Source organism: Mus caroli, chromosome 13, assembly GCF_900094665.2.
Source record: "Mus caroli chromosome 13, CAROLI_EIJ_v1.1, whole genome shotgun sequence".
NCBI classification, from domain to species: domain Eukaryota; kingdom Metazoa; phylum Chordata; class Mammalia; order Rodentia; family Muridae; genus Mus; species Mus caroli.
This window is the reverse complement of record NC_034582.1, coordinates 97948881-97974680: the sequence shown is the minus strand read 5'-3', so window position 1 is coordinate 97974680 and position 25800 is coordinate 97948881. Positions and strand designations below refer to the sequence as shown.

The window sequence follows — 25800 nt, the reverse complement described above, 5'->3', positions numbered from 1 at the left end:
ATGACATTGGTTTTGCAGTAGATTTTTAGAAATGACACCTATAGCATAGGCAATAGATGCCAAAGTAAACAATTGGGGCTGTATAAAATTAAAACACTTTTAAAAACCCAGAAAGAAATTCTTTGAATAAAAGGATAATTTGTAGAATGCTAAAACATATTTGTAAAGCATATGTGCAGTAAGGGTCAATACTCCAAATATATAAAGAACAAGAAAAATTTAGTAAAAACAAGAAATAACCCAGTTAAGAAATAGCCAATTGGAGGCTGGAGAGATGGCTTAAGAGCACCGACTGCTCTTCCAGAGGTCCTGAGTTCAATTCCCAGAAACCACATGGTGGCTCACAACCATCTGTAATAGGTTCTGCTGCCCTCTTCTGGTGTGTCTGAAGAGAGCAATGGTGTACTCATATGCATAAAGTAAATAAATAAATCTTTAAAAAAAAAAAGAAGAAGAAATAGCCAATTGTATCAAATAGACATTTTCCTCAAGAAAAGTTGCATATAGCCCATAGGTACTTGGGAAAGTGTGTCCCCTCTCAACCCATTAAGCACTAGAGAAATACTAGCCAAAACCACAGTGAGATATTATCTCATAACTACTTGGAAACCCATTGGTTAAAAGCCACACTATGAGATGGGGCAAGAATTTTGAGAAAAGGTATTCCTTATACACTGTTGCCAAGAATGTAAGATGGTACAGCCATAATGGAAAGCGTAGAGGTTCTTAAAAAAATAAAAACCAGCACTATATTATATCCTAACAATTTGACTCCTGAGTAAATCTCCAAAGAACATAAAATCACTATCTCAAAGCTTTTATAATATTCTCCATATTTACTATTGTATTATTTCACAAAAGCCATAATATAAAGACAAGTTGAATGTTGATAACTAGATACAGAAATGGTGAGATACACAAACAGACACAATATGCACTCAGACACAATATACTAAATGCATACACAAAATTCAGTCTTCCTAAGTTTTGAGACAAATTGAAGAATTTAACAAATCATTAAGATAAGCAAAATAGGCCACTTATAGAAAGACAAATCTTACATGATCTCTCCTAAGTAGAATCTAAAAAAGGTCAAACTTGGAAATGCAGAAGGGAGAAAGTTAATTATCAAAGACTGGCTGTGATGAAAGAAATAGGGAGATTTTTGTCAAAGGATAAAAACTTATAGCTTTAAGAGAAATTCTGGAAATAATGTAGTTAGTAGTTATATGTGTGTACTTGAAATTTTTTCCATACACATAAAATCTACCTAGAGACTTAGGCCATCACACATAAAAAGGAAGAACTATGTGAACTGGTTTTATGTTAGTACACATAATTATTTCACACTGAATTCATTCATAAAAACATCATATTGGCCTATAACAATTCACTAATTATTATTCAATCAAGCTAATTATTCATTAAAGAAAGAATTGAAGAGCCAGAGAGATGGGTCAATGAGTAAGTGTTTCTTTCCTGGTGACCTGTGTGTTACCCTTTGAACTCCCAATAGAAGAACAGAACTGACTCACTAAATGTTGCTCTCTGACCTCCACAGAAGAGCCAGTACATGCACATAACGATACTTTCACATACATATATACACACATACTGAAACAAATAACTTTTTAAAAGAGAGAATTAGAGATGATTCCTTTAATAAAGGAGTTTATCAACCAATTAGTCTAAGTTATATCTCATTACAAATTTAGAGCTAACACACTATGCAACAATTACATAAACAACAATTATTAAATCTGAGTAATTTCAGACATTCTAATACAAACATCTTGAATGTGTATAAGGAAATGTATCAAGTATATGTAAAATGAAGACTAGAGAAGAAGCAGAGCCATATAATAAGCATGGGTTTAACATACCTCTTTTCAGTAGTTGGTAGAACTAGAGCAGAAAAGAATTTGAAAGAATATAAAAGATAAACTCCACTCTCAAGCAATCTGCTCTCATGGATATGTGCAAAAACACTGTAACTAATAGCTGTAGAAAATACATCAGGATTACACACACAGAGAACATTCATAGAGAATACATGGTATTAGCTGATCCTAATGCAAGTAAATAGAATTCCTAAAGATGTCCTCAATGTGGATGCAGAAGAATAATAGCTGTCATCATGAAGAGTGCATCAAAGAATAAAGGTCACCAGTAAGATGCAGACATAAAGCCAGGAAGAGAATCAAAACTATAACACCACAAAGCTAAATAGCAAAAGAAAGACTATGCCACGTGATTACAAAGTACTCGACTAAATGACTGAATCAAGCCCTTATTCATCAATAATGATCATGAATGAATATGATCTAATATTCCTAATCAAAAGACTTAATATAGCTGAATGGATTTAAAAAAAAAAGATTTAGAAACATGCACCTAACAAGAAACTCCATCACTAGTAATGATACATACAGATGTACATAAAAAGCTAAAAAGAGACATTTCATATAAACAGACATACACATACAGGGGAATACATTTAAATTATATGATGCAGGCCTGTAGGCTACAAAGCAAGACCTTATTGCAAACACAAAACCAAACCAAAACCAAAACCAATGATAAATTGACAAGGTGGCATGGTGACATGGTATTTCCAGCACTTGTAAGGATAAGGTAGGAGGATCATGAGTGTAATGTCAGCCTAGCTTACATAGCAAGACCCATTTCAAACAAAACAAATGGTCAAATATCCTTGTTTAAAAAAATGGACAAAAAGACTAGATATCTCTCACCTTTTACAGAGATTCTATCCCATCTCAGTTGCAATAGACTTTTGTTTTGTTTTGTTTTGTTTTGTTTTTCAAGACAGGGTTTTCCTGTGTAGCCCTGGGTGTCCTGGAACTCACTCTGTAGACCAGGCTGGCCTCGAACTCAGAAATCCGCCTGCCTCTGCCTCCCGAGTGCTGGGATTAAAGGCGTGCGCCACCGTGCCTGGCGCAACAGACATTTTTAAGAAGATAAAAAGTATGAACTACATGCTGTGGAGACAGGAGCTCTTAGGCATGATTGTTATGGATGTAAATTAGTATAGCCATTATGAAAAACAAAATGAGAGTGCCTCAAACCATAAGAAATAAAACAGTGATAGGAAATTAATATTAATATTGGACATCAAAGATGAACATTTATTGCAGTACTAATTTCTATTTCCAACATATGTAACCAATCAAGATGCCTGACATTAGATGAATAGAGTTTTTATTGTGGTATATAAACAAGATGGAATACTATTTAGCCATGGAAAGAATGACGAATGTCATATGTGGCAACACTGATGGAACTCCGGTACATTAGATTGGGTCAAATAAGCCAGGTGGACAAAGACAAAGGCCCCATGTTCTTATTCATCTGTCAAAGAGAAGAAGTTGATCATACTGAATGAACAACAATGGTCACCATAATATAGGAAGTAAACGAGCAAGGGAAATGGAGAAAAGATAACTTTTAGATGCCAAAAATACAACTAAATAGGAGGAATTAGTTCTCCTATTCTACATTGCATTGTAAGATAGTCTACAATTTGTTATATCCTTCTAAATAATTGGAGAAGAGTTTGAAGGCTTCTAACATATAAATAGTAATGAGTGTTGCCAGTTACCCTGATATTATCATTATATTCCTCAAATGACTATATTGTACCACATAAGCATAGACATTAAATAAAAATAAATAATAAAATTAAAAAATACTGTAAAAGAAAAAAATAATTTGGGGGAAGAGACAAAAAACCCCACAAATGTCCAAGTACATGAAAAAGAACACAAAAATAATACAATGAGCTGGAATGCAAACTAACTTTCCATGCAAACCTCAAATACTGATTAGGATGTTGGAGGAAAGAGAATTCTCAGATGTTGTTGGCGGGAGTGTAATATGAATATTCAGTTTTGACAAAAATCTGGCAATTTCTTTGAAAATTCAAATCTCACCTGTGCTACTGTGTAGCACTTCACTCTGGTTCATTCCCCCAAGATAAAGTGAAACATGTTCATAGAGACCTAACAGAGCATTCACATCAGCGTTTTTATGCATGTCAAGTGAAAACTAAAACAACCCAGGCATCCACACACAAAGAAGGTAAAATAAACTGATTACTACAGAATACCACATGACAATAAAAAGATTGAACTACTACATATCACAATATGGATGAATATTTTTTAAAATCACAGGTTAGATATAAGTCATGCAGAAAGAATAATGGGCATAATTCAACTATATGAAGTTCTTGAACAGACATAACTAAACTATATAAGAAAAATGAGCAATGTGTGGTTTTTGGAATGGACATTTGACTACTGACTGTGAAGAAATATGAAGACTGTTTTGGGACTAAACATTTATATCCTCTCCAAACTTCTATGTTCAAATCCTAAGGCCAATATGATGGTACTTGAAGGGGGAGTCCTTGGAAAGTAACTGGGCCATGAGAACTGTGTCCTTATGACTAGGATGAGTGTCCAGCAGCTTCTCTCCTCTTGCGTCATGTGAGGTACAATGGGAAGAAGGTAGTCTGCAATTCAGAAAAGAGTCCTCCCCAGAACTCACCCCTGCAGGCAGGCACCCTGGTCTTAGGTTCCAGCCAAAGCTATGAGCAGTAAGTTTCTGTTGCTTTAGACTCTGAATCTATGAAAAGCAGCTACACATCTGGAGCAGTAAGGACTAGAGTAATTATGGAAGTAATGGCAACATTCTGTATCTCACCCAGGCTTCCTGTGAATATGCAGGTGGTAAAATTCAGAGAAAACACAGGTAAGATATTGTCCATATTCTCATGGCAGAAGAAAAAGCTGGGCGAATAACTAAACGATGGCCAATGACACACATGGTAAGGCATTCAGAAGAAAACAGCTACAGGTTAATTTAAAATGCATCGAAATCAGGATGATTAGTAAGTAGCTAGATAGATGAATATGCATCCATATAATAAAATGATAAATAGTAAAATATTGGCAGTGAGTACATAAGTGGTATAGCCTAAACCTTTTAAATACTCTGTTCTTATATAATTTTAAAGATGGATTTTATAAAACAGTCTTTTAATAGTACACTAAACATTTCCACACAACAAAATTTAGTTTATGTTTTGAAAGTAAAAGCCTCATCTGCTTAATGACAAATATTAGTCTTTGATGTATGTACAAAATAAGCACGAAAAATGTTTTCAGAAAATGAAAAACATTTCATCTAGCCAGGCAAGGTGGCACATAATTGCAAGCCCAGCACTCAGGAAGGTTAGTTGGTAGGAGAGTGAGTTTCAAGCAAGCCTGAGCTACATAGAGAAATCTGTCTCAAAAATAAAACAAAACAACAAAAACCACATCCAATACAAAAATTTAAATGGGGCCAGCAATTTAGCTTAACGGGCAAAGATGCTGTGTCCAAGCCTGATGACCTAAGTTCAATCCACAGACCCAATAAGGTGGAAGGAGTAAACTGACCCCTGTAAATTGTCCACACAAGTCTTGTGCTCATGGGTGCATATAAAAAGAAGAAGAAGAAGAAGAAGAAGAAGAAGAAGAAGAAGAAGAAGAAGAAGAAGAAGAAGAAGAAGAAGAAGAAGAAGAAGAAGAAGAAGAAGAAGAAGAAGAAGAAGAAGAAGAAGAAGAAGAAGAAGAAAAAATTGGAGTTAGTTGAGCTGAATTATGTTGCCATATTTTGTTTTGGGGGATAATTGCAAATATTCGATGATTATAATTTACCCAGGAAAGTCTCAAGCAGAGCTCATATTTTATGAGTTTTATACAAATATGTATTTTCTAGGATTTTTAACTTGTTAAAGAGAATTGGTTTTTAAAAGATAATTTCTAACAATTTGTAAATTGTTGCATATATACTATCATAGGAAAGTTAAAATATGAGAATTATAAAATAATATAAGCACATTTTTTTGCTTTCACTAGCAAACACTAACTCTAACTAACATGTCTATGAAGGCCTGAATGTGTATACATGCTCTCATATTTGCAAAGCTCTCAAGCATGAGTGCTCTGCCGGGTCATACATTACCTCCAGTATAGGGTTTCCAGTTATAATGCTTTCCCCGGAAAGGCATACTGTCAAAGTCTGCACACTGTTTTTCTCGAAAATCTCGGGAACCCAAAGGGCATGGCTAAAATAAAATAAAATCATAAATGGTACCATTGTTGTAAAATACCAAACCAAGGGACAGTGTCCCTGAAATTTGTACTTACTGACTGTCACCCTACCACCTTTGGGTGTCTTTCTGACTGACTGTCACCCTATCACCTCTAGGTGTCTTTCTGACTGACCATCACCCTATCACTTCTGAGTGTCTTTCTGACTTTTGTTTTACCACTTTACAATAAGGATTCCCATTGAGGTATCCAAATTGTAAGCTAAAAATTGTAGGTGAGAAGAAATGACTACAGCGCTAGCAGTTGCCATGGAACTTCACAAGTGTCTTTACACAGTCATCTTTCCACCTTACAAAGACACATAGGAACCAGACAAGAAAGTAAAACACAAAATCTCTTGGTAACAGTATTTGAAGTCCAGGTGCCATAGTGGTTTGTAGATTTTATTTTAAGGCACTAAGATACAGAGTACTAAGACAACAATCAGCTTGTAAATTGTAATTTGTACCCTGATTGCTACAAATGCTTCCTAGAGAAAACCATAAGTTGAACTGGGGAAAATGCTAGGATTCAACTACAAGCACCTTCAAATTAAAGAGGTTTGGACTTACTAAAATGTAAATTTCATCTTTTAACCTCAGAAACAATGAAATGTTAAATTGGTACCAAATGTGTACATATTTTTAGAGGGTTAAGAAAATGGTAAGGAAATAACTGGTTATAAAGTTTGGAGTGCTTCTTTTACCTGAAAAATTTAAAGAGAAAAATCTTTCCGGTGTAGCTAGATCTAAATTATAAATTCCACAGTTACCCTCTCCTCAATTCTATTGTTGACAATATAACTCCATAAAGATTCAAAGTATATTTCATGGAATGTTTTAGCAGTAGAACAATTTGATGTATCTTTTAGAATTCTATGGAATTAAAAAAAAACTATAAATTTTTGAAACACTAAGAAAACTTTCCCCTTAAATACAGAACAAAATATTTCACGAAAGAGCAAAACAAGAGGAGGGTAGCATTGGAGATCCAATCTGGACATACCATCTATGCTCGGTAAGAGCAGTGAGGAGCTAAAACACATTCCCAGCACTGGAAATACTTAGCATAGAATAAATGACAATGGAGTTACAAGCATCGTCATAGATAATCTTGAGGACTTTTTCTTAGAACTTTCCTTGGACATCTACCAAGATCAGTACAGTGTCCAAGATCAGTAAATGACAGTAGATAGTTGCTAATTAATCATAAACAATAAATAATAAACATAAATGTGTGATAATAATAGATCATGGTGTACAAATATTTACATGGCTATCATCTATTATAGATTATGGTTTGAAAATTTTAGCATATTAAGTCTAAAGCCTCGGATTTGAAAATAGTGGCTTAGGTTCAGATTATGTTAAGAGCTTTAAATCTTAAAATATACTCAGTGTAGTGAAATACTATACCATCAATTCCAAAATTAAAGCTTTTCATATTCTTTCTCTTTTGCCTTCTTTTAACAAAGATGAAAAAGTAGCTATTATGAGCTGTGCAGTGTGTCATGCTATGCTTGCAAGGCCTTCTTTTCATAGTTTGGCTAATGTTTGGATCTTTGGAATATTCACATTTGGCAGGTCATTGTCATCTACAATGTTCATGGTCAAGAACCATACAACCAAATGCAAAAACCCTCCCAATGTTCTAAAAGATTGTGATTTTTATGGAGGCATATTCATAGTTGGTTATATAAGTCAAAAAAGGGATGAACATATTAAGGAATTATTGTTTTTCCAAGTGATTTTTCCACTGTTTAAAGACTAATTTTTTTTTAATGATGTCTCTGTGTTTAAGGGGACAAGAGCACATGCACATGAGTGCCAGAGATGGAGTGAGAGCTACAGGTATTGGAATTCACCTAACCTGACTCCTGGGGATTGGAGTTGGGTGCTCCCAAAGAATGCTCCGTGCCTTTAACCAACGGACCAGCTCCCTGGTTCCTTTCTAAGATATTTTCAAAGATTTTCACGAGAGCTAAAGTTGTCTGTCAGTGGTTTTACCAAGCACCAAATCTGCTCTTAAAGCAAATACCAATTTTTAAAATATATATAATTTAAACTGTAGATACAAGTTTTCACATAAAAAAAATCCAACCACTTAAAAGTTTATTCAAGTGCAGTTTTAAATCTTGTTGAAAAGACAAGATTGAAGTGGAAAGAGTACAGAACTGTTTCAAGATTTGTAAGTAGTACACAGCAGCATCTTACAACTTGTCTGTTGGTGCTGCATGTGTGAAAGACAAGTGTGACATTTGGTAAGTTAGGGAAATACTGACTTTGAAAGAAAAAGTTGAGTACATCCCAAAGTATTGTAATTGAGATACTAAAGAAAGGAACCAGGGGAGATTATTAAGACTGTATTGCGGATTATTAAGAGGAAAGCCGAGTAAATCTATGCAGTCAGGGAGGAAGAGATTATATACTCTGAGTGGTGGGAAAGCCAACCTATACCAAAGAAAGGAACCATACAGAAAGACAAGGAGAAACAACAGTTCTTATACAAGTATCAGCACAGATAAATCTCTGAGGTAACACATTAACACATTCACTGAATGCAAAATTAGAAATGCTGCTTTCTAGTATTTTCTAAGAACCCTTTTCAACAGAAGAGAAACAAATAGTCAATAGAGGATATTGCCATTTAATGAAGCACCTGGATGATATTACATGAAGTTTCTGACTTATTTCTTTCTTCTGAGTGCCTTTCCTACGGTCAGCTACAATAAAATTAAATCATAGTTATAAAATGTCATTTAACTAGTCCTAAGTACTCTATGACTGAGTACTCTTTTATAGCATTCTCATGAAGAAATCATAATCATTTAATAACATTTTTTAATAAAATGAACTGGGACTATAGAAAGGTTGATTCATGAAAATAAATTTCAAAGTGTAAAGCTAACACCTTCATCTAAATGGGAACATCCTCCTGTTCCATTCCAAATGATGTAATAATAATATAAGACTTAATATGTAAGTAAATGGTTATGTCTGTGCTCCAATACAACTATTTACCAGGGGTGGGGAGGGAGGGAGTCAAATTCGATCGAGGCAGCATAACTTGGCATCTCTGTCTTGAGCATTAATCTGACAGACATTCTTGGTGGGTAAATTCAAACTTCATTATTAATTTTTGAGCCAACACAGAATCATATCTTTCAAGAATTGGTGTGAAAAATAATATAATGCAGGTTGAACACTATGCTTTGAATTTACATATAATTTTCCCCAAAGTAGGCACCAAATTTGTAGAAACATTTACAGATGAATAAACACTTTTCAGAGTGCTACAATTGTTAGCAACTTCCTTACTTTCTGTTAAAACTTGCCTTCCTACAACCAAGTGATTTTATTCTTTCTTCTGAGTTTATACTGAACAAACCATCCTAGTAGAAAGATACCATGGGCATCTTAATTATCCAGTAGTCTCCTTAAAATAAGGCACAAAGAAGTAGATTAAATTCACTCAAGTATTTATGAGTTGCTCAATATGTGTCAGATATAATCTAGACTTTGGGATTACAGGGAAAAAAAATAAAACCTCAAATCTCCACTTTCCTGAAACATATCCTAGTTTGTTATGAGAAGAAAGATGAAGCAGAGGACAAAGGTCAGAGTAGTGAGGTGGGAGGTAAGTTATTTGAAGCTCTGAAAAAGATGTAAAAGAAACGGAGAGAAATGCAAGAATAAAGCTCCAAGGCAGAAATATTGCTGATGTATTCACAGAAGACTCTAGAGGTAGGTGTTAGGAGGATCTGGAAGGGGTGGTTTGCATGTCTTTGTTCCTAGAGTTCAAGCTCTGTTCTGATTTCAGTGTTCTCACCAGGGAATGCTCTGAAAATGTGATGATTAACTATACACTAAGCAGGAATTGCTGTTTGGAATGTGATCAAAGGAAAGTAGTTTTTGAAAAACAATTCATAAAATCTATCATTGCTTAATTAAGAAAAAATGTAGGGTTTAACAAGTAGTGTGTTTTTTAGGTGACTTAATGATGACAATGCCAACACTGTCCTCAATACAGTATAGAAAACAAAGTAATCAAATATGCTCTCCCAAAACCAACAAGTAGGGCCCTATGACCCCAAGAGCAATTCCACCAGCTTCTGTCTCCAGGGTTTTTAAGTATTTTCAAATTAAACCACAAGACAACCACAAACCCATGTTTGCCACCATTCCCCAGGTCTGTATACACTAACACATTCTATAAGCCATATTGTACTTTCAACTACTCAGATAGGTAAGCATTTGACTCTGCTTAAACATAACATTTTATTGGTAGATCATTTTAGAAAGAAGGCAAACCCACTGAGGAAGAAAAATTGTTATGGAGAGAAGCGTCATGTCTGCTAGCAAACCTTGGAAAATTACAAATCTGTTTTTATGTCTTTCTTTCATTTATAAAATACACCTGTATTTTGAAAGTCACATCCCAAGTACATGTCTTATTGGACATTGAGTGAGGAATGGGCTGAAAATGAAACCCTTTCTTTCCTCTTCAGACCATCAAGGAAACTGGCAGACTGGATGGCATAGACTTCCCCATCACCAGAGAGTGGCAGGAAAGCTATTCCATTTTCCTGGGCTACTTCTTTCCCACATTTTGCATTTTCTTCCTTTCTATGTGTATGCCAAATGCACACATGCTTCACTCTTACACACCTGACCAGCTTTCAACACTTTCATAGACTTCCTTCTTCAGGAGAGCAACATAACCTTAGTAGGTTGTATCCTGTTTTAGCTGAAGGTACTTGAAACCGAAATGCTATTCTACTTAGCAGTCATGCATTTTGCAAATTAATGTAAAACATGGATGCATTTGGTTGTCTAACCTGACAGGTTGTCTATATTACATAAAGATACAATACAGGCTAATAGAGGTCTCAATTCTGGACTTCTCATTACAAATCCAGACAAGATCCCTGACTCCCCAGCTATCACATTGTATCTACCAGTTGAATTAAAGTGAGCTACCCCTACACATTCCCAAAATTAAATGTAGTGGTCAACACATACAGTGAATGTGGGTATTTGAATGAGAATGGCCACCAGAGGCTTGTATATTGGAATGCTTGTCTCTCAGTTGGTGAAACTGAGTTGCAGAAGATTAGGAGGCGTGGCCTTTGTTGAAGAAGCTCTCTCTCTCTCTCTCTCTCTCTCTCTCTCTCTCTCTCTCTCTCTCTGTGTGTGTGTGTGTGTGTGTGTGTGTGTCTGCCTGTCTCTCTCTGTCTCTCCTTTTGCAGATAAGGGTGTAAGCTCTTGGCTACTGCTCCAACACCATCTCTGCCTGCCTTCTAGCCTGTTCCTTACCATGATGTTCATGAACTCTAATCCTCTGCACCTCTGAGCTCCAAATTAAACATTTTTATAAGTTGCTTTGGTCATAGTGTTTTGTCACAGCAATTAGAAAGTAAGGCATTTGGTCTAACTTAATTCTCATTTTAGTCTTTAAATTCCCTCTCCCACTCCCTCTCCCTCTCCTTCCCCCTCCCCCCTCCCCCTCCCTGTCTTTGTGTGTCTCACAAGTGGAGGGTAGAGGACAATTTGCATGAGTCTGCTCTTTCTGTCCTGTGAGTACTGTAGAGTTTGATACCACATCCTTATATGCAAGCTTTTCAAATTAAATTTATTTCTATACTATACATCCTGAATTTCAAATACCTATTTACAGCAGAAAAATTCCCTAAACATAATAAAATGTTTATTATGCTTTGTGATGCTTAAGCTTCTAGTAAGAACAAAATACATCAAGTTCTATTCTGTACTTTAAAAGTTAATCCCTACTTCTGAAAACACCTGAAATTCAGATTAACCTAGGAGACATACAGATATTGCTCATTCAGACATTTGAGCACACATGTATCCTGGATATATTTCTAAGAAAAAAATAGTTGGTGCATGACTGTTTCCTAATTATAATCTGAGACACAGTGTAGTACTAATAACCAATGGATCGACTTTACCTTCTTATCACTTAATCCTGCATCTCTCTACCTAGGGACAATTTCTGTAGTTTCAGGATGTTCTCAGCTATCTATTTCTGATGCAGAATAAGGTTAGACTGGAAGTAAGACAATGACAAAAGTGACCAAAGGCTTTCAGAGAAGCCTGCTCTGCTACACTCACTCCTAAGCCTCCATTTGTTGTAATAGCACCAGATTACCAATAAGCAGTTATTCACTTAATTAATCACTTCCATAGTGCTAGTCTACTCCTGATATTTCGTTTATATATGAAACTACATTAAAACCTACAGGTAAAGGTGTAATAATAGCTATATTTGTATATTAGGTACTAGAAATAGCTCTAGGATACTTTGTTTATGTTAAAACTTTTCATTCTCAAAACAAACAAACAAAAAACCCTCAGAAGTTTGGTATAGCTATATCCTATTATTTAGAAGCTGGCAATACTTTAGTGAGGTTAGGTAGCTTGCCAATGTCATACAGAAGTAGAGTTGGAGTCAGGATTCAGACTCAAGTCAATTTGATTCCCAAGTGAACACTTTTTTTTTTTAAACCACAATTCTAGCTCCAAATATATGCTATAATTTTCCTGTCTACACAACCAAGACAACAATACTATTTAAGATTTGGCAAAGAACTGAGAAAAGAAAACTGAATACAAACATATAAAACTGACTGAGGCCACACCTAATTTCATTACACAATTTATACAATTAAGACAGATTTCAGAAGACCTAAAATGCCCTTTACAACAGACCATTATTGCACATTGAGTATACAAAGAAGCAGGAAGATAGTTAAGAAGCTAGAAAAATGTAACTTTCCACTCCAGGAGCTTAGGCATATCTCCAGTAGTTATATTCTAGTCTTCTATAACAACAAGTCACAAATAACAAAGACTAAGAAATCAAAGGGAATTCTTTCTAGATGTGTAAGCAAATCTTTTTTCATTGCCCCTAATATCTTGTATTTAGACTTTATGTGAAATTGGGTTCTTCTGTTGCAAAGGGAAATCTCCTTGGTAAGGAAGATGATCTTCTCCGTGGTAAATATGGAGAGTGCAGTTAGCTATTCACTGGGTAAATAAACTGGAGGTTATAAGTTCTCCTCCAAGACCCATGGCTTCACTAGCCCCGAGTAATTGGCTAGATTCCAGTACTAGGCATGGCTTTCTTCTTGTTGAGTCTTAAGTCCATTGAGAGAGCTGTTGGTTATCAACAAAATATGGATGCCACTACTAAAGACCATTACAGAAAACAAAACCAATCAAAATGCATAGTTTTGAAATCTAGTTTCAATGAACACATCTATAAAATAATTCCCAAACCTAAGCTGCAGAGAACATTGTTGAAAGAAGAGCCAGAAGATCAGGGAGTTTCCTGTGTGACAGTTCCTCATATTAAATGTTAGAAGCTATACCCATAAAGTATCACTAATATGACTGCCTCGCCATGAGTTAAACAAGGACAACAACAGGCATGTCAAAACAGATGAGGGAAAGTCCACAAAGCATCAGCCCTATGAAAAAACCATAGGCAGCTAGGTAATGCTGAGAGTAGAAGAAATAAGTGAATATTATTTTGTTTTGTTTTTTGAAAAAAGATTTATTTCTATTATATATCTGAGTACATGGTAGCTGTCTTCAGACACACCAGAAGAGGGCATTGAATCTCATTACAGATGATTGTGAGCCACCATGTGGTTGCTGTGAATTGAACTCAGGACCCATGGAAGATCAGTCATTGCTCTTAACCACTGAGCCATCTTCCCAGCCCAATAGTGAATACTGTTATCCAGGAAACATCATACCAACTGGTTACTAACACCAATTGCCTGAAACGATATATATATCCTTCAGGACAGAAGATACTAAACACTATAATGCTGGAAAGGGACTGAATGCCAAGAGATGAGGGATGATGTAGAAGTCTGAGGCTTCTCACTGTGAGGAAGAGAAGATCTTTATAGACCCAAGAAACAGAGTGTTGAGGCCATGAGTTGAGGCTGGGATGTTGAGGGCATGTGTGGCTCTCCCTACTTGTGAGCTTCCATCTGGACCTTCCTCATGGCCTTAGAGATGGAATTGACAGTGCTCAGGATAGCTTTTCAGGAAACCCATGTGACCCTTACACACATGGATTTCTGATTAAATAACCTAAAGTTAAAAGCTTTCGCTGCCTGGAAGAAGAGTAAGCTAATTATCCATAACAAGTTTTTGGCTTACTTACATCTGTGCTACACGAGCGGTAACGTTTCCTTTCACCAAGGCAGTATTTTCCACCTCCTGAAGGTCTGAAAAAGAACATTTTTTAATATGTGATTAAAATACATATATCCATACAAAGGACACATACATTGCTTGATTAAAAAATATCAAAGTTTACTTTAAGAAGATACAAAATGTAGCATTTTATGGTCATGATGATAATTATTAACAGTGAGTATGGTTATTTGACATGAAAATAAGGCAGTACTATAAATAATTCATACAACTTAAGAGTTATGATTTATATTCTTATAAAAATATAATTAAATTAGTATATTTAATTATCATAGTACAGTAGTACTCAGTTCAGTGATGTTTAAAAAACATATTTAAAATGAAAAGCCATTTAAATTGTATTCAATAAAAACTATAGTCCTTTCTTTCATGTGGGAAGCAAAGAGATAACACTTAATGACTTCCTGGGGATAGATCCAGTTCATACTAAATAATACAAAAATGTATTTTCATTTACCTTCAACATAACGTTTAAAACATCAAATTAAAAATAAGATGGCTTTGCATTATATAGTATTATATTACTTCCAATATCATGAAATTTACAATACCAAATATTTGCTTTCATAAATTAACTTTTAAAGTATTTAGAAGTACAGAAAAATATATGCCATCATTTGAGTGTGCTATTACTGAGTAGAAACCATCTTCCTTTTTGAAAGAGGTCTAGATCATTCTCTGATGTACCTGAGTCTTTTAATTTATCATAAGGATTCACATTTTCAGATACTAGTTTATATCAGTATATGCTGAATTTAGACTTGGACTTGTCTAAGAAGGGATCAAGTATCAGTAGATTTGAAGTATATTTTGAAGACCAATGAACTGATCAATTTGAACCAACTTGGGAGAAATGGACTAAGAGGTCAACACAAGACTGTGGTTATGGTGGCAGTCATGGTTGGTTTATGAATTATAAGAGGAATCTCTGTCTAGTAGGAGGGCAATAACTGCTTGAAAGTGGGAAGATGGAATTCAGAGCTATTATAAATAAAACTATTTCTAGGTTTAAAAAAATAGAAACAAGGCATTTGAAGAAAGCCAAGAGTCCTGTGTTAAAATGAGAACAAATAGAAAAATGAAACAAGACCATTCTTTATCCAGATGGGGGTGGGTAAAGATGTTATAACTTCATTCTTGAGTAAAGACTAGTCAGCAAAATGGTCCTCAGCCTCAGTTCTAGGCATTATGGGTAGGGAGGCAGTTGCAGCCAAGGAATCTTAGGCAAAACATGAAAAAGCAGACTAAAGAAACTGTCTGTCTGTCCATTGGTAAGATGGAGAAGAAATAGAGCTACCAAAGAACACTGATGGGCTGGCCTTGCCCCACAGGAACGCTGGCTGGAGAGGAGAGTAGTGGGAAAGGAGCAGGCTGACCTGATGGAACAGTCCTGGACAAAGTAGCTCTGGGAGAGGATCAACAGGAGCATGGGCAGGATTGTCTTCACTGTGATTTGTGATGGAAATCAATGCATTTCAACCCCTGAAGCCCTCTTATTGGTACTTTTAACAGTAATGTGGCAGTAATAATTTTATGTGACATGTGAAAACCCTTCTTTTTCCTGGGAATAATGGTAATGTAGCAAAAAAAAAAACCAAAAAAACAAAAAAAACAAAACAAAACAAAACAAAAAAACAAAACAGGCCTAGATTCATCCATAATTCAGTAGTTTTCAGAAAAGGAGATCTGATTATTTCTAGCTTATCTAGACAGACAATGCGTTTCTATTTTAAGGTTTGGGTTATTTTTGTTTTTGTTTTTCTTTTCTTTCTTTTTAAGTTTTTTTCTTCTGATTTTTACTTATACAATAAGGGGAAAGGAAGAAAAAGAAGTCTGTGTAACAAAGATCCTCCACTTTCCTGGACCCATGGCTTATTCCGAAGACAAGCATTTGGCTTGCTAGGGAAATGTTTTTACAGATAACACGTGAAACCACAGCTTTGAATCATTTCCAACTGTGTCTTTTTGTTGGCTCCGGCTTACTTTAGCTACTTACGCTGGACTGTCACAGTGTCTTAGGGATGAGGAGACACCTCCTCCGCAGGTCCTGCTGCACTCGCCCCACAGTGACCAGGAACCCCAGCCCCCATCAGTACTCTGGGGCCATGTGCCAAAAGGAACACAATCTCCCTGATAACACCACTGTAAAATTGCACAGAAAACACAGAATTAGTTTTGAGGCACATAGAGTTATGAAGAGATGTCCGTAACATTATAGAAATTAGATAATGACCAATTTTAAGTGTTATCATTCTTGAAAGTACAGAACAGGCTTTTAACTGTGTTTAGACAATGGTAAAGGTGAATGTGATTTGCTGGGCAGATTTATAGTCTCCAACATGTACCAGTTTAGAAGGCCTGACTTGGTGGTTTTTCTTTATTTCTCTTCCAGACTTTTAGTGTTTCTCATTATAGAGTTAGCTATAGGCCTCAAAAATCATTTTTAGATATTATAGTAATTCTTTGAAAAATCTTTATATTAAAATGATAACACATTATGGAAAGTTTTCCAATAAGGAGATTTTATGATGGTAATTGTTCATTCTTTAAAAAAAAAAGAAAGAAACTGGTTGAGGCTGTAATAGTAAAAGAATGCGTTGTGGCATTTCATCCAGGAGTAGGACAGACATAATAAAAGTAATGCCAAGACACTAGGGACTGGGCACAAACACCTTATATATATTAACTAGCCATGTGTAAGGCCCCTGTATGAACATGCATGCTGGAATTCTGCTCAGCTTTCCTGTGTGCAATAAGCCACACAAACTGCATCTAAGGAGAGTGCCTGAAATAATTTATCAAAAAGCAGACATCATATAATTAGCTCATAAGTCTAGCATGGTAAATCTTATTTGCAGTATATGGCAAAAAAAAAAGTTTTCTTTTAATCCAAGCATTTATAGGTTTTTGTTGGTATAGTTTATAAATTATTAAACATTAACAAATTAAACATGCTATGAAAGTGATATGTTTATATGGATAACAATAGGGAACAGTTATATAGTTATATAGTGTCAGCAGAATCACACAATTAAGAAGTTGAATGTTAAATAAAATATGGGACACTTAGAAGTTAATCATACCATCATCCTAACTCTTGTGAATATCATATGCCCCAGTACAGGGGAATGCCAGGGCCAGGTAGTGGGAGTGAGTGGGTTTGGGAGCAGGGCAGGGGGAGGGTATAGGGGACTTTAGAGATAGCATTTGAAATGTAAATGAAGAAAATATCTAATAAAAATTGCTTTTTAAAAAAATAAAGATGCACACGTGAAAAAAAAAGAATTAGGATGATGATATGATTAACTTCTAAGTGTCCGATATTTTATTTAACATAGCTTACGTCCTCCATTTCAATTCTCTTCCCATTTGAAACCATTTAATTATCTTATTAATGTCTTCTTTGTTCACTCCCCTACTTAGAATACACTTAGCCTTGAGAATATCACATGGATTTTGTTAATTTTTAAAATTCTGTTCCTTAGACTAGCCATATTTTAAGGATGTCACAGAAACATGTAGCAACATATTAGAAGAGGGGAAGAACCTTTCCAAGACCACAGGCACCCTGTTAAAATGAAGATTTCCTCCAGTACTATTTGGTATCTAGTATACATGCAGAAATCATTACATGAACTATTATACTTAAATTGTTGGATTCTGTGTTACACTTTAGTCACTATATACCAGAAAAGATCTAGAAAAGATTAAGGAAGACAAACTAATATTTGTTTCCTTGCCATTTCAGACTTCCTTGACAATACATATGATTTGTAGAGAAATATTTTACTGTTTATAGCTTTGTTGGGATAAAAGAATATTGAGGGCCATAGAAATACTAAAAGACATAATGAGTATTTAACAATTATTGCTGTTTATATTCACCAAATATAGGGCAGTGAGAGTCACACATAGTCTTGCTTTCCTTTTGAACTTTATTTTGGGCTAGAGTGGAACTCAGTGGTAGATCAGATCCTTTGCATCCAAAGATCTAAGCATTCAATCCCCAACATATACATAATTTTTAATTAGCTCACAAAAATTAATTTTTCATTTTAATGTTTTCATATATGCAAGGAACTATGCATATATAGTACATATATATACATATGCATACACACACACACACACACACACACACACACACATAATTATATTCTGTTCTTCTTTGACCCCAGCTTCCCACGTACTCTTCTTCCCTACAAATAGTTTATCCTCCTTCTTGCATGACATATTTTTCATTATCCTCTCTTGGTTCTCATCCCAAACTTTACATAACTAAATTTCTTAAAGTAAAAGATAGATATATTAGTTAAGTTACAAAATGCTGCTCAATTTTCATCAGTTTTGGGAGACTTTGGAGACTTGGGTATTTCAGGGACAGGGTCTCGTGTAGAACAGGATAGCCTTGAATTTGGTGACAGCCAAGGCTTACTTTGGCCTTCTGATCCTCCACACCTGGCTTTCTCATTATTACTTCGTGCCTACACAGTCATAGTATGTAATAAACAGTTTTCTAGAAGGCATTTAACTATGTTTTTATAATTATATAATGGGGTAATAAAAACGATGATAATAGAAAGAATGGGTAAAATGATCTCAGTAACAGTATAAATATCAGATACCCCATATCTAACAAGACTGGTCTCCAAATTGATAACTAGTTAACTCACATAACTAGCTTACAAGCTACCAACTTCAGCATGAGGAGGAAGCTTTCTATTACTACTCTCAGTTCTCATTCTAGCAATGTTTTAGGCTCAAGAGCAATTCGCCTGATTCCTTTTGTTTCCTTAACTTTAAAATGGCAACTAATTTTTAGTTCTTGACTCCAATATAGATAGAATAAGAAAACTTTACAAATTAGTTCAATGCAAGACATATATTAAAAGAAATTAAAATCTACCAAGCAACTTGTTTGATTTTGATCTTCGTCAGGTATATTCCTTTGCATCTTGTTTTATTTCTTCCTACTTTGTTCTTACCTGTTTTGCAGTTATTGCTACTTCTCTCTATCATTAGTGAATATCTTAATGAAGTATATTATTTTTTAAAAAGTTATCTAATTGAATAATTGGGGGTTTATAGATACCCATCTGAGACTAAAAATGGATGAAGTAATAGTTCTATTAATCAATATTAAAGATTTCAGTATGTGTAAATCATGCATAGAATAATTAGATTATACAAAGCAAAAAAACTTGAAGTCTACAGACCCAATAAGCATATACAAATGAAGATTTTGAGTGTTCTATTGTGTTTCTATTCTTTATCGCAAAATTGTCAAACAAAAGCTCTATTTTCACAAGGGTGAATTAATTTCATTTTAAAGTATGAAAGCTAGCTATATAGATATAATCCAGCTTCTGACCTTGACTCTCAAAGGTTATATCCAAACTAGTAATCGTGAATGGCTCTAACTAATACTCTTGTTACTACAGACCCAATTATCTAGGTAAATTATATATTTCTTCTTCCTTCTGCTAATTTAAGTGTAGTTAACAAAATTCTAAAGCTGAGATAAATGAAACTTCATGTTTTTTTTCTTAATTTTCACATTTCTTTTAAATTAAATGAATATTCTTAAAGCATTATCCAGAAAGCAGTGATTCTTTTAAACATTTTCTTTAAAACCAGTCCTAATTAATAAAAAAAATCACTTATTGAATTACTACATTGTTTAACTGTATAATTCTCATTTGCTAATGAGTTTTTGTATTTTGGGGCTTATTGAGACAATATACTCTGTAGCCAGGCAGGACTAGAAGAATTAACTTTGAAGCTCAGCCTGGTCTGGAATTCATGATAATCTTCCTGCCTCCATCTCCTAAGATATAGATATATATATAAGATATCTTAAGATGTAGCTATATCTATATCCTAAGATATATCTATTATAGATATGAACCACAATGCTTGGGAATGGTTTTGTTTTTGCCTAGAACTATTTTTAATTATTTACTGTCTTGCTATAAACAGAACTAGATCAAATTAGCATATGTAATAAGATAACTCTAAAGAAATCTTTTTTAAAAGAACTGATATTGGTGATTTAATCCAGAGCAGTTTCAAATCAGAAAAGCAGAGGGCTGGAGCACAGCACTACTCAAAGTCCAGTGTTCCCAATGAGCAATTGTGTGGCTGTTTAGGCTACATTTCAGTCCAAATTCCCAATCAGAACTTGTCATCCACACTCTTCACACTTCTAGGGCATTTGTAAGAACTATTTTGTCCTCACACCGTGTGTTTATTTGGTGTCCAGTAAAAACATAATCTATTCTACCCTAGGTGAATTAAGAATAAGGTTACAAATGCACTGCTATATATCCAGTGCTTAAAAGGCATGCAATAATCTCTTCCTAATCCAGCCCTATGCTTCCATACAAAGAAATTAGGGATCAATGTCACTTATATGTAAACCCAAATGCTGGCCTAAATCTCTAATTGAATCTTATAGAATCATTAAATGAATCTTCTGGCAATAAAACAAATATTTGAAACTTTCTTTGTGGTCATGAACAGGGATTATAAGGATTGGGTTTTGATTATCCTTAATATCCTGTTCAGTAACAATGCCAACACTACTACTGAAGTTCGTACAATCTAAATCCTTATTTACTATTTCATCAAATACAGTATCCCTAATTCCTACTCAAGGGGCTATGGTTAATGCTATATCCAAGTAAAGTTCTTTGGCTGAAAGTAATATAGATTGATTTGTAGGAGACTGACCCATGGACACGCAGTACCAGCACACCGTCTGGGCTCATCAAATTTCCTCCTTTTAATGCTACTGTCCCTGAGCACATCCATTCAGACCATATGGTTCTTATTCAGTTTGTGAATGGCTTATTCAGGCAAACATCCAATGACTGTAATAGCAATGTCAGACCCCCCAGGACTCACGCAAATATCAGTTTTTAATTTTTTGGCCATATTTCTTATTCCATCTGCTAAATGTGCATGGAACAGTTGTGGAACATTTGTGGAACCGTGCCTCCGGGCAAGCATCCCACAACTTTTGCAGCCAGAGTTTGACGAGATCATCATGAATCCAATCCCCTGGCTATGTCTATGCTATCACTCAAGTGAAATTTCTAACTCCTCCCTTTAAAAAATTTTTATTCCAACAACTATCAACAGCTTTGGTTATATCTACTGGCTTGGATGGCTAGATTGGATATAGGTTACTTCTTATTCTTTTTGATGAGTAATTTTGAAACTCAAGGTTAAGATCATAATTTGTGGATACTCTATTTGCATCTCTAAAGCCACTTGTATGCCGTGTGGCATCTCCTGCTGCTGGTTTACGAGGTTTAAGCCTGGCACAAAATGATGCCAAGCAATGATATTGAGAAAGTCTGTTTAAAAAGCTCACTCCCCTGTAATTCTCTCATTCCATTATCACATCAGGTACGTAACAGTTGGTTTGCTCTTCTATTAAGGTTCCCATTCTTTTATCAATTTTCATGTTAGCACATATTAGCTCAGTATTATGCCTACATTGACTTCTTGCTGTGATTTCTTACCAAACAACTACAACATGTTGATAAACAAGGAATTCATTTACTGGAGAAAATTATATTGCTATTGCCTACCTCATGTAATACTTAATTCTACTTAATTTCTATAGCAATGAAATACTGCATTTTTTCCAATACACACGAATCATTAGCAGAAGATAAATTAAAATGGAAGTATTTCAGCTATGGATTAGAAAGGTCACTACTGGAGCAGTACAGTATAAATTGTTGTGTATTGTTGGGTTCTTCATGCTTTCATCTATAAAATAATGTAAAAACAGTATCTGCTACATTGAGCTTTGTCAACAGAGAAATGGAGAGATGTATCTGACGTAGGAAAAGTACTTTTAAAACAGTATCATTGCCATCAGTATTATTGGGAATGTCACCTATATTTACATGGCTAGATTAAATTAATCACAAGGTTGATCAGATCAATTGAAATTTCCACTTTAATTTTGTCACCAGGCCTAAGAATGGTTTTTTATTTTTTCATTCAAAATTCTGAGTCCTGAGTTCTGATTTCATTTCCAAATAAACATTTGAATTTCAAATAAAAGCTCTAAGTCACTATTAATAACAAAAATTTATAGAAATAAGTAGTAAATATAGTCAATGAGTTAAAAAAGAACTCAGCCTACTCATCTTTCCCCCCACCCTTTTTTATGTAAAATGCAGGTTAATTTAGTTCTCTAAAGTCTTTTTGAAAAAAATGAAATTTTGTGTGTCTGCATGTGTGTGCATATACACACATGATATCCTATTGTACTAGGACTTCATACATGCCAAGTAAAATATTATTTCTCTAAGCTATCCTCAGCAATCACTCACCGTTAAAGTTTATATTGACTAATCTCACTAAACTGCCCAGGCTAGCTTAGAACCCACAGTTCACAAATAATGGCAATTACTGGCACATGCCCTCATCACACTTCATATATTCATTCTTGTTGAGACTTTGAACTAAATTTTTTTTTATATTGTTCCTCTAGGTAGGAATCTGCATTGGGTTTTTCCCACCCTCAGGTTCATTCACTTTAAGGTTTGTTAGCACTATTCCTAAAACTATCCATCATCCATGCTTCTGAGAAAATGACTAAGATGTGCTTTATCTATTAGCTTTAGAGCATGACAGCCACCATAATGACCTTACGATAGTACACTATTGTGTCGTGAATAAAACTGACATCTTAACTCACAACCATTACTGTACTTGTAAAGGTTCTTAGTAGTTTCTCAGGGAGTCCAGGTTATTCTGTGGAAGTCTGGTCTGTGGAGGTTTGGTCTGGGAGCTAGTAAGGTCTACGAAGACAAACTAAGGACCAGTATGGAGCTTATGAAACCAGAACCATCCTCATTTCAAATGCATTTGTTAAAATTATGCAGGCTTCATTTGAAAAAAAAGGGGGAATCTGAAAGTCTACTAAATTAAGAATATAAGCCTTAGCCAAGTGGTGGTGACACACACCTTTAATCCCAACACTTGGGAAGCAGAGGTAGGCAGATCTCTTGAATTCAAGGTCAGCCTGGTATACAGAGCTAGTTCCAAAACAGTCAAGGCTGCACAGAGAAACAGTGTCTTGAAAAACAAAACACACTGTAAGCCATTAAGAAGGAAATATATATTTGCCCTATTTTATTCACATTGTTTTATCTATGCTTATTTTATTCATGTTTAAGAATAATCCTTACTCTATTTACTTAAATAACTTAAATCCAGTATTGTGCACTTGTAAATGTTTTCTGAGCATCCTCCAAATTTGTAATTTCTAAGAGATATTCAGTCTTCATCACATATATGCATATATAGTTATATGATGTGATAGTTAAAGGCCTGCTATCAAGTACAGCGCACACACACTAAAATGTGTTTAAGTGATTAGTGACATTGAGCCATGTATATTCAAATAGCCACCACTCATATTATAATTACTAATAACTGAAGATGATATAACTTTTAGATTGTCCGTCAGAAGGAGATGTTTACTCATTGTCTCTTTCTGCAGTGCTAGGAGACAAACCCAAGTCCTTATGAATGCTAGGCAAGTATTCTATCTCTGAGTTACATCTGTAGGTCATGAATATTTAAAGACAAATATTTTCCAGCTTAAAAAATGAAGTAAAAGAAAAACGCACGAAGTCTATTGATAGTGCTATTCTCGGGGAAGAGAAACTGTAACTAGGCCAGACCGTGAAAGAACAGTCAGTCAGTCAGTCAGTCAGTGAGTGGCTAACAAAGCAACAGACCCCACTGCAGCTTCCTCCTTCACTTGTACATTTCTTTGCAGATGGATGTAAATTGCTGCTTGTCCTTGACAAGGACCAGCAGTCCAAAATAAACCTAGGCTGTTGTTTCAAGAATGTGGTTCCTAATATTTTCTATTACTTCAGTGAAAGAAAAAAGCAAGAGAAAGAATTTTTGTAGTGTATGAAGGTCTCTGTATTTTTATTGGCTACTTACAAATTTTGAAAAAAAAAATCCCTAATCCTTTAAAAACAGCCTTACCAATTCTTATATTTAGCATAATTTACCAACATTTCCAAACACAGCATGGAAAAGCCATCAACATGGCACTAGGTCATGGGTCCTGAATGAAGCCGTCAGCAAGAATTAATAAACTGTGACAGCTGCCCAAAAACTTTCATTCTTTTTATTTAAGTATCCCACTGCAAGCTGAAATTCAGTGTGATCTTTGTTGAAAGTAGCCAAGCTCACATGGAAGAAAGCAGAACAGAGAAGAGATGACAAGTATTAGTTATAAATTCACTCCATAGAATAAATTCTAGAATTTATGTATATAACAATTCCAGAGAATGTTTGTAGCAGGATATAACTATTTTTTCTGTTTGAACAGGTCTTTTTCTCTGTGGCGATGAAAATTGAGCCCAGACCTTTATACATTTTAGGAAAGTGCTCAACATTTCAGTTATATCCCCAGCCCTGCATAAACAATCCTTAGAGAAGATTTTTTTAAAGTCAGACGAATATAAAATAATATTATCTAGCCATAATTTCCATGTCTAATAAAGTGCTTTGTTTTATTTTATTTTTATTCTTTTTTTATGAAACTGACACAAAAAAGTTAACTCCTTGTATTTCATAAGGCACATTTGTAGACATAAAGATAGGACAACTACTACTTGATTAGAAATATATTATTTCAAAGTACATCTTAAGTGATATAGATGTCCAGTGTGTAGACATCAGCACTGGAAATTGACAAGTTTAATCTATGTGCCAAACAATTAACAAATCATTGTACTTACCCCTTTCTCAATATTCCCAGTCTGACACAGTGTCCCCTCAGCAGCTGGAATACTGTTGGTAACACAGCGGTTGCTTTTGCTGAGGCACCAGAGCTCTCTACACACTTCCTAGGAAAGAAGGCAAAAGCAAGTTGATCAGGGATAGAGGGTAAACTCATGTGTATTTCTTGCACAGAACACACAGTTATTCAGCATCAGTTGCTGCTGTTGAAAAGAGGATGCAGGGTGATGTTGTCTCAGAGGGCCAGTTTTTCATGTAGCAGGACCACTTACACTTAAATCTAACCTTGATTTAGTAGATAAAGTAAATCTTACTATTTAATACTAATGAGGACCTTTTCATAAAAGTGTACAGATATGTTATTAATATGGGAGAATAAGAAAAAAGAATATAGAGAATTTTTATGGGTAAAAATGTGTAACACTACAAACAACAACTACTAACGAAGCATTACCAGGTAAATAATTCCTTACACAACATTCAAATAAAAATTATTTTATATGTTCAACATCCTTAATCATCAGGGAAATGCAAATCAAAACAACCCTGAGATTCCACCTCACACCAGTCAGAATGGCTAAGATCAAAAATTCAGGTGA

General features: G+C 34.9%; 1 protein-coding gene across 2 annotated transcripts in view; it reads right to left on the bottom strand.

The window, feature by feature from the left end:
- Adamts6 (ADAM metallopeptidase with thrombospondin type 1 motif 6) overlaps nucleotides 1–25800 on the bottom strand; it is a 198063-nt gene that overhangs the window by 70634 nt on the left and 101629 nt on the right. Inside the window, exons 12-15 of one of the 2 annotated variants that reach the window (XM_021180030.2) lie at nucleotides 25201–25308; nucleotides 16407–16552; nucleotides 14358–14421; nucleotides 6031–6133 (exon numbers count right to left, since the gene is read on the bottom strand). In XM_021180030.2, coding sequence (XP_021035689.1) covers nucleotides 6031–6133; nucleotides 14358–14421; nucleotides 16407–16552; nucleotides 25201–25308 — 421 coding nt within the window. The remainder of the gene's footprint in view (nucleotides 1–6030; nucleotides 6134–14357; nucleotides 14422–16406; nucleotides 16553–25200; nucleotides 25309–25800) is intronic. The other variant, XM_029468413.1, reaches the window with a different exon arrangement.